General features: G+C 44.1%; 1 protein-coding gene across 1 annotated transcript; it reads right to left on the reverse strand.

Annotated features, from left to right (window-relative positions):
• Positions 1 to 1712: 1712 nt before the first annotated feature.
• LOC311099988 (claudin-4-like) lies at positions 1713 to 4103 on the reverse strand. Its single transcript, XM_084140714.1, has one exon. It carries the CDS (start codon positions 3586 to 3588, stop codon positions 2914 to 2916), a length of 675 nt encoding a protein of 224 aa, XP_083996840.1. The 5' UTR covers positions 3589 to 4103; the 3' UTR covers positions 1713 to 2913.
• Between the last annotated feature and the right edge of the window lie 5200 nt (positions 4104 to 9303).

Genomic DNA, 9303 nt, shown 5'->3' on the forward strand with positions numbered 1-9303 from the left:
ACGTGTGTGCGTGCGTGCGTGCGTGCGTGTGTGTCTGTGTCTGTGTGTGTGTGTGACCTGCATGAATACTTTCCTTACACCTCCACTTTGTGTGGTGTTTTCTTCCTATATATTGTGTGTAAACGCACCACCAGGGTTATTGAACCAATGACGGGTATGGTAGTCTGCTTTCCACCGAAACTGTTTAGATATGCTGTCAGAAAAAACACAATGTATGTGTACTTCTCTTCTCTAACCCACAACACCCTCTTCTCTAACCCACCACACCCTCTTCTCTAACCCACCACACCCTCTTCTCTAACCCACCACACCCTCTTCTCTAACCCACCACACCCTCTTCTCTAACCCACCACACCCTCTTCTCTAACCCACCACACCCTCTTCTCTAACCCCACCACACCCTCTTCTCTAACCCACCACACCCTCTTCTCTAACCCCACCACACCCTCTTCACACAATGATGTGATGACAAAATCACATTTATACGCCATAATCAGTACACTACTTACATTAAGTTTCATACATTAATTTCCTACTGAACCAAAGTACATAATTTAACATTTAACTTAATAGCAATGAACTTGACCAGTTCATACCAATATGTCATATTAACGGTATTTGCCAGAAATGTCAGATGCTGTAATTTAATGTGAATGTCTTCTCTCTATCATACATGGGTGAAACTGAAACTCTGGGAAAGTGTTTACTTGGCCGATCTCCAGCCTTTCCTCCTATCACTGTTGTTTACTCTGAAGGGAAGATCCTTCCTGCCAAGTCTTTACCTCACTCTGAAATACATACACGTACGCACGCACGCACGCGCACACACACACACACACACACACACACACACACACACACACACACACACACACACACGCACACACAGTCCCATTCAACATCCTATTTTCCCTAACCCCTAACCCTAACCCTAACCCTAACCTTAAACAAAAAACCTAACCTTAACCCTAACCCTAAAACTAACCCTAGGTCATAACCCTAACCCTTAACGTAATTCTAACCTCAACACTAATTCTAACCTTAACCCTAAACCCCCTAGAAATAGCATTTGACCTCGAGGGGAATAACAAAATGTCTCCAATTGGTCCGATTTTTGTTCATTTGCTATGTGTGTGTGTGGACAAGAATAGTTAAACACACACACACGGTCTTGTATAACTGACCTTGTGGGGACACATAATTCAGTCCCATTCAAAATCCTATGTTCCCTAACTCCTAACCCTGAATTTAAACCTGACCCTAACCATTACCCTAACCTTAACCCTAACCTTAACCCTAGCGCCTAACCCTAAAACCTAATTCTAACACTAATTCTTTACCTTTAGTATTTGACCTTGTGGGGACTAACAAAATGTTCCCAGTTGGTCAATTTTTTTTGGTTTACTATTCTTGTGGGGAATTCTGGTCCCCACAAGAATAATTACACACACACACACACACACACACACACACACACACACACACACACACACACACACACACACACACACACACACACATGACCTTTTAGCACAGCTCCTCTATTTCACAAACAGTTAAACTAAACATACAGGTGAAGAAGACTGTACTTCCACATCCAGCTGGCATGGGGAAATACCTCCTATTCATTTGAGCATTTTTTTTATTGGGGAACATTAAAGCATCATATCTTTAATTTCAAAATAATGCAAAAAAACACATATTTTACTGAACCGAGTAAAACATTTTTATTATATAAACTGTTTTGTATGAATCATCAAACTGTAAACACAATATTTCCAGGCAAACAGAGGTAAATAATTTACAGTACAGGAGTTGCACGTCCCATGGAAAGGTTATTAAGTTAAAAAGAGCCCAGACTGTCTGTCAGTGAATAGATTACATGTTGCAACAGTAAAAACAGATATGATATCAAAGTCCAAACTTAATCTGAGTCGTTTTTTTAATACAGGTTCACTCTATGGTGAGAAGATTTGCTTGTATTCTGTAGTTTACGGCTACTGTGCCACCTTGTTGACCTGACTGTTTGGTTGCCCCAGCAACCCTGCACAGTATATTTTGTTATTTATGTATCTTTTAAAATATATGTATATATTGTCCTAGTCTTACTGTACATATCTTGCATTGTTGAAACGTCTGTTGGATGGATTGGACTCTGACGTAACCAATTTAATTTACTATGTTTCTTCCTCTCTCTTTGGTTTTTAGACAACATTTCAAATGCAATACGCTATATGCTCTGCACCGTCCTACCTCTTCTTCTCACAGAAGTACAAAACCTAAAAGCTCTGTTTGACATATTTCACATAACATTTGGAAACACACACGTATGGAGGGATTCACACGATTCGAAATAAGAATAGCACACTGAAAAAGTTCCCAAAAAATGATATCAACATTTAGTTCAGCTTTAGGTCAAGTTGTGGTCCAGCAAGCCGTGACTTTTTATCACATCATCTATTATCTAATCACCTGTATTGACAAGATACAGTATATTGCAAAACTACAATAACTCTAGTTAATAAGAGCATTGTGGCCTATAGTAGTGCTCAGTTATGATGAGTATTTAGTATTTGATTAGGATCCCCATAGCTGTTGCTGAAGCACCTACTCTTCCTGAGGTCCACACAAAACATGACAGAATACAGAACATCAATAGACAAGAACAGCTCATGGACAGAACTACACTTAAAATATGAACAATAGAGCCCCTGACAACTGAGTCCCTGACAACTGAGTCCCTGACAACTGAATGTAAACCAGACAGAAGCATAAAACAACAAACAATTTTGTTTTGATTAGCGTATAAGGGCTTTTTCTCGGTCTCAGAGGAATAAGAGTAAACTTGATTCAGAGCTCCGGTCACCTCAAACCATCCTGTGCTTGAGACATCCCCCATCCCCCCCTCCGGCTTCACACATAGTCTCTCCGGTTGTAGGAGCTGGGGGCCATGGACCTTGGAGCAGCAGAATACGCCATCCGGTTCTGGGGGGGGATTGAGTACCTCGTAATGGGTTTGTCCTCCTGGGGAGGGCAGCTGCAGCAGAGGATAGCCCCCCCCACCAGCAGCAAAGAGGCCGCGGCCCAGCCCAGGTACAGCGCCGCCCCGATCTCCATCTTCTGTGCCGAGGGGATGATGGGGTTGTAGAACTCCTGGATGATGGTGTGAGCCGACCAGGACACAGGCACCAGCTGGGTCAGCGAAGCCATGATAAAGGCCACTCCGGCAGACACCATCACCTTGGCCTTCACCCCCTCCTCCTCAATGCAGTTGGTGCACTTGGCACCAATGGTAGCCACGAGGAGAGCTACGACCCCGAGGATGATGGTGACCACGGTGAGAGCCCTGGCGGCCTGCAGGTCCTGGGGTAAGGCCAGCATGGAGTCGTAGACCTTACACTGCATCTGGCCCGTGCTCTGGAACACACAGCTCATCCATAACCCTTCCCAGTAGACCTGGGCTGTGACGATGTTGGCTCCAATGAAAGCTGTGACCCTCCACATGGGCAGAGCACAGCTCACTATGCTCAGTATCCAGCCCAGCACTGACAGGATCACACCCACTAGCTCCAGAGCAAACGACGCCATCGCACCACACTTCTGGCTGAGTCCCACTTAGGATCAGGATGCCACTCCTCTTTCTCTCACTGTCCTTTGGTCTCAGTCACTCACTCCACGGACGTCTTGATCGCTTTCCTTGCTCTTCTCTCAGACCCTCACTTTCCAGCTGTGACTCATTCGCTCCTTTCTCAGTCTCTTTATTTTGCTCTTCTCTTTCAGGCTCTCGCTCGCTCCCTCTCTCCTTCTTTCCCTTTTGTTCTTGGTCTTACGTTTCTCAAACTTCTTCCTTTACATCTCCCTCACTCGTCTTGGTTGTGGCTATGTCTCACAATCTTTCACCCCACACTCTCTCTTTCTCTCCTGTATTCAGTCCTTTTCTCTTCTTCTCTCCTTCAGTCCTGTAGCAGCTCACGTCTCCCTTGTCTACGTATCCAAGAAGCCAAGCTTCTCACAGTGCGTTCTCTGTGTGTGTATCTCTCAGTGTGTTTACTCTCGGGTACAGATATCCAGTTTTCTCTGCCGTTGAGATGTTGTTCACTCTTATCTTTATATATTTTATTGCAGCCTGGTCAGACCCACCAAAGCCATGACATCACACGCCAGGGGCAGCCAATCAGGTGTGGCCTGGACACAGGACATTTTTACTGGAAGGGTGTGTGTGTGTGGTTGTTTGTGTGTGTGTGTGTGTTTGTGTGTGTGTTTCTACACATAAAAGGGAGTAGTATTTATGGGTTAGCCTTTAGCCCATAGTAGTGCTGTCCTCTGCGGTGTTTATTGGTGTTAATGGGTAATAGGGGCTTGTTGTGTGGTTAATGGGTAACGTGATGGAAGTGAGGCTGGGCTTGTTATGTGGTTGACAGGTAACCTGATGGAAGTAAGGCTGGGCTTGTTATGTGGTTGACAGGTAACCTGATGGAAGTGAGGCAGGGCTTGTTGTGTGGTTGACAGGTAACCTGATGGAAGTAAGGCTGGGCTTGTTATGTGGTTGACAGGTAACCTGATGGAAGTAAGACGGCTTGTTATGTGGTTGATGGGTAACCTGATGGAAGTGAGGCAGTGCTCGTTATGTGGTTGACAGGTAACCTGATGGAAGTGAGGCAGTGCTCGTTATGTGGTTGATGGGTAACCTGATGGAAGTGAGGCAGGGACGCTGAAACAAAGCTGGCTGCTGATAGGATGTTTGCGTGTTTGTGTGTCTACTGTGGCTTATCTGTGTAAAAATGGGCTGTTTGCCGACAATTCAAGGAATTGTTTCTCAATCCCTTCTTGTGGGCCTCGAGGGTGTACACACTTTCGTTCCAGCCCTAGACTACCATACACACCTGATTCAATTGACAAATCTCCCTCCATGCCCTTGTTGAGTTGAATCAGGTGTGTTAGCAACCAGCTCTCGCAGTCTCACTGCAGAATTAGACCTTCATCCACGTTCTCCAAACATCACATGTCGAAGTGTTTCTGTTTCTCCTGCAGCTCTGTATCGTTGCATTTCTCCAGACGACAAATGGAGAAGTTAAAGGTTAAGTTTAGACGTTCATTCCGAAGGGTCGAGGTAAGGGTTAATGTTCGGGATAGGGTTAAACCCCACCCCCCACCCCCACCCCATGACTGGGATTGAACATGCAACCTTCTGTTCCGGTGTCATGGGATTACGCACATCTACCACCCTTGTCCACAATGCCCTAGGAAAACCCAAGCCTACTTGATGGTTTGGCGCTCAATGTTGCCCCTAGTGGACGGTTTTCAATTACATTTGACATTTACATTTTAGTCATTTTGCAGACGCTCTTATCCAGAGCGACTTACAGGAGCAATTAGGGTTAAGTGCCTTGCTCGAGGGCACATCGACAGATTTTTCATCTAGTCGGCTCGGGGATTAAAACCAGCGACCTTTCGGTTACTGGCACAACGCTCTTAACCACTAAGCTACCTGCTTATTTATAAAACCCTTTTTACACAAGCAGACGTCACAAAGTGCTATACAGAAACCCATCCTAAAACCCCAAACAGCAAGCAATGCAGATGTAGAAGCAACCTTCTGATCCAGAGTCATGGGATTACGGCATTTGAAGGCATTTCCCGATGTCCTCAGGACATGGATAGACGTCCAATTTTAACGTCAATTTTGAAAAACCTGGCTGGTGTTAGTGCAATGTTAGAACAAAATGTGCACACCCTGGGGTTCACACACAAGAATGGATTGAGAAACATTGATTTACAGTAAAGGAGCCACACTAATGCCGTTCAGTTTTAGATTGGGGAGTGTGTACTGTAGTCTTAGATTGGGGAGTGTGACTGTAGTCTTAGATTGGAGAGTGTGACTGTAGTCTTAGATTGGGGAGTGTGACTGTAGTCTTAGATTGGGGAGTGTGACTGTAGTCTTAGATTGGAGAGTGTGACTGTAGTCTTAGATTGGGGAGTGTGACTGTAGTCTTAGATTGGGGAGTGTGACTGTAGTCTTAGATTGGGGAGTGTGACTGTAGTCTTAGATTGGGGAGTGTGACTGTAGTCTTAGATTGGGGAGTGTGTACTGTAGTCTTAGATTGGGGAGTGTGTACTGTAGTCTTAGATTGGGGAGTGTGACTGTAGTCTTAGATTGGGGAGTGTGACTGTAGTCTTAGATTGGGGAGTGTGACTGTAGTCTTAGATTGGGGAGTGTGACTGTAGTCTTAGATTGGGGAGTGTGACTGTAGTCTTAGATTGGGGAGTGTGTACTGTAGTCTTAGATTGGGGAGTGTGTACTGTAGTCTTAGATTGGGGAGTGTGTACTGTAGTCTTAGATTAGAACTGTCAAGCCAAAATTTTAGCTGTCACAGCAAGAGATCCGAAGCTCTTGACGAGGTCGCTAGGTGTTGGGTAAGGTTGCTACATTACAATACACTGACATGGCAGTTAACGAGGATGCTGTGACTCTTTAATACACTGACATGGCAGTTAATGAGGATGATGTGACTCTTTCACCCCTACTTGAACCATTTTCAAACAAGGTCAGACTTAACTCCAGCAATGTTCTGGAGTGTATTAATTCAACCTAAAGCTCTGATGACATCACAGTCTGTGCATCTTTTTACAGATCTGGACCTAACACTTGTTAAGTTGTGTGTGTCATGTGACCCACTAAATTAACAAAACCTATATTTCTCAACATGACCCATCTCTTACTACGACCCAAAATTCAACAGTTGCAAACCCACGAATGGGTTTCCGACCCAGTTGGGCAACTCTGGCCTAAGGTGGCTCCTTTACCTATGCATCAACACCAAGGCTGAGTCCGAAATGGCATCCCATTAGTGCACTGCTTTTGAACAGTGCCGTATGAGCCCTGGTCAAAAGCAGTGCACTATAAGGGGAATAGGGTGTCATTTGGGACACAGGCATAATACTGGCCGATTGATAGTGCGTGAAGCCACACCCACATTCATGCATGAAGCCACACCCACATTCATGCATGCAGCAATGTTTATTGGCCGAGATATGAAACGTCTTATTTTATTACAGTCCATAAAATAAGCTTTCGCAACTTCTAAAAATAAATAAAAAGGAGTGAACCGAAACATCTTTTACTAGGTCATAATGCATGTGTAAATATTAGTTTATGGCGAATGGTTAACACAAAATGTGTCACGAGTTTAACGATTTTTCTGGTTACGAATGAGGGATCTGGGTCACATGAACAGGCTACATGTTTGATGACAACAATAATATTTACAGTAATATTGTGTCATCGCATGACAATCTCATACATGACCTACAGTAGCTTTAGCCTGAGTGCCAGTCTGTATGTGCTTTAATTAAACCAACTCCTTGTCACTCATTGTCAGGCCAAATGTTTGGCTTGACGTCAATGGAGTTGGCAACAGTACAAACAGATGTGGGACCAGCCTACATAACTTTCTGTCTGCCTGTCCTATAGGACCATGAGGCAGCATGTTTTAAAAGAGGCCAAATACCCCAAAATGTCTGTTTGTAGAAAGTGACGAGGATATCAGTGACTTAGATACTAGTTTAGATTATCTCCGATTTCTGTTGCCTTTCGTTTTGCATCGCCCGCGGGTGGGTGGAGAATTAACTTTAGGACTAATGGCAAACTCTGCTCACCCGCGGCACTGGACAAGGCAAAACTAACAGCCACAGAAATCTCCCTGCAGGAGGAACTGAAGTTGACCAATGAGAGTATCGAAACGAATGAGCTGACTGAAACTACATGAGACAGATGAACATACCACAGTATCGACTGGAAAAGGAGGAAATCAGACTGATATACTGCGTCCCAAATGGCACCCTATAACCTATATAGTGCACTACTTTTGACCAGGGCCCCTAGGGAATAGGGGTCCATTTGGGACACAACCACAGACTGGTTAGCGCTCTGTGTTTTTTGTTTAGTTTCATATGGACTCAGACGAGAAAAGATTAGGAGAGACTGGCATTACCCAGAAAACAACAGTACATGAAACCACACAGTATGAGCCTCATGAGACCTATCAAATACTTGCCACAATATAATATTACATTTGTGAAAACACACAAGCTTTGCTTTATCTTGGCCAGGTCGCAGTTGTAAATGAGAACTTGTTCTCAACTGGTTTACCTGGTTAAATAAAGGTGAAATAAATAAATAAATAAATAAATAAACAAGTAGAAAATACATTTTTACCCCAATTGGTAGTTACAGTCTTTTCCCATTGCTGCAACTCTCCTACATACTTGGGCGAGACATGCGTCCTCCGAAACACAACCCTGCCAAGCCGCACTGCTTCTTGACACACTGCTCTCTTAACCCGAAAGCCATGTGTCAGAGGAAACACCGTATAACTGGCAACCAAAGTCAGCTTGCAGGCGCCCGGCCCACAACAAGGAGTTGCTAGAGCACGATGGGACAAGGAAATCCCAGTCAGCCAAACCCTCCCCTGACCCAATTGTGCGCTGCCTCATGGGTCTCCCGGTCAGCTGTGACACAGCCTGGGATCGAACCTGGGGCTGTAGTGACGCCTCAAGCACTGCGATGGAGTGCCTTAGACCGCTGCGCCACTCAGGTGCCCCAAAATAAGTATTTTTTAATTAAAAGAGTAATGGCAGAAAAGTCTGCAATATGAATGTTAAATTTTTTTATGACATTATTTGTATCACAAAATTCAATTTCTGGACACCCTTTAATAGCTCTAACACATTTTTTTGACACAATGTTTAGAATTTATCTAAAACTGAGTGATAGAGAGGCAATTAAAATATATATTTGATAGACATCACTACAGACACATCCAGTACTATCGGATCAACATGCTTGGTGTTGTAGGTGTTGTCAGTACTGTAACTGTGTGTGTGTGTGTGTGTGTGTGTGTGTGTGTGTGTGTGTGTGTGTGTGTGTGTACGTGTGTGTGTATTTCAGAGTCAGGTAAAGACCTGGAAGTTAGGATCTTCCCTTCAGAGTAAACAACAGTGATAGGAGGAAAGGCTGGAGATGGGCCAAGTAAACACTTTCCCAGAATTGTGGGTGTTGTCCATAGTGTAAGTCCAGTCTCAAGCATTTCCTATTAACTGTTACCATAGCGACAGCAGGTTTGTGAGCTCTGTCTTATCAAGGGGTAAGATGAAGTTGCACACAACACTGATCTTAGATCAGTTTAGTCTTTACTGCCCCTAATGGTTAATGTTAGGATCAGGACAATATAAGCTGATCCTAGATCAGAACTGCCAAGGGCAAGAGTGTAGTAATGTGTTTATATCTATGTTTATTATTTTTTG

Source organism: Coregonus lavaretus (assembly GCF_964263955.1).
Source record: "Coregonus lavaretus genome assembly, chromosome: 24".
In the NCBI taxonomy this organism is placed as follows: Eukaryota; Metazoa; Chordata; class Actinopteri; order Salmoniformes; family Salmonidae; genus Coregonus; species Coregonus lavaretus.

What these genes read in the sequence shown, in the direction of transcription:
- LOC311099988 (XM_084140714.1), bottom strand. Translation starts at nt 3,588, where the DNA reads ATGGCGTCGTTTGCTCTGGAGCTAGTGGGTGTGATCCTGTCAGTGCTG.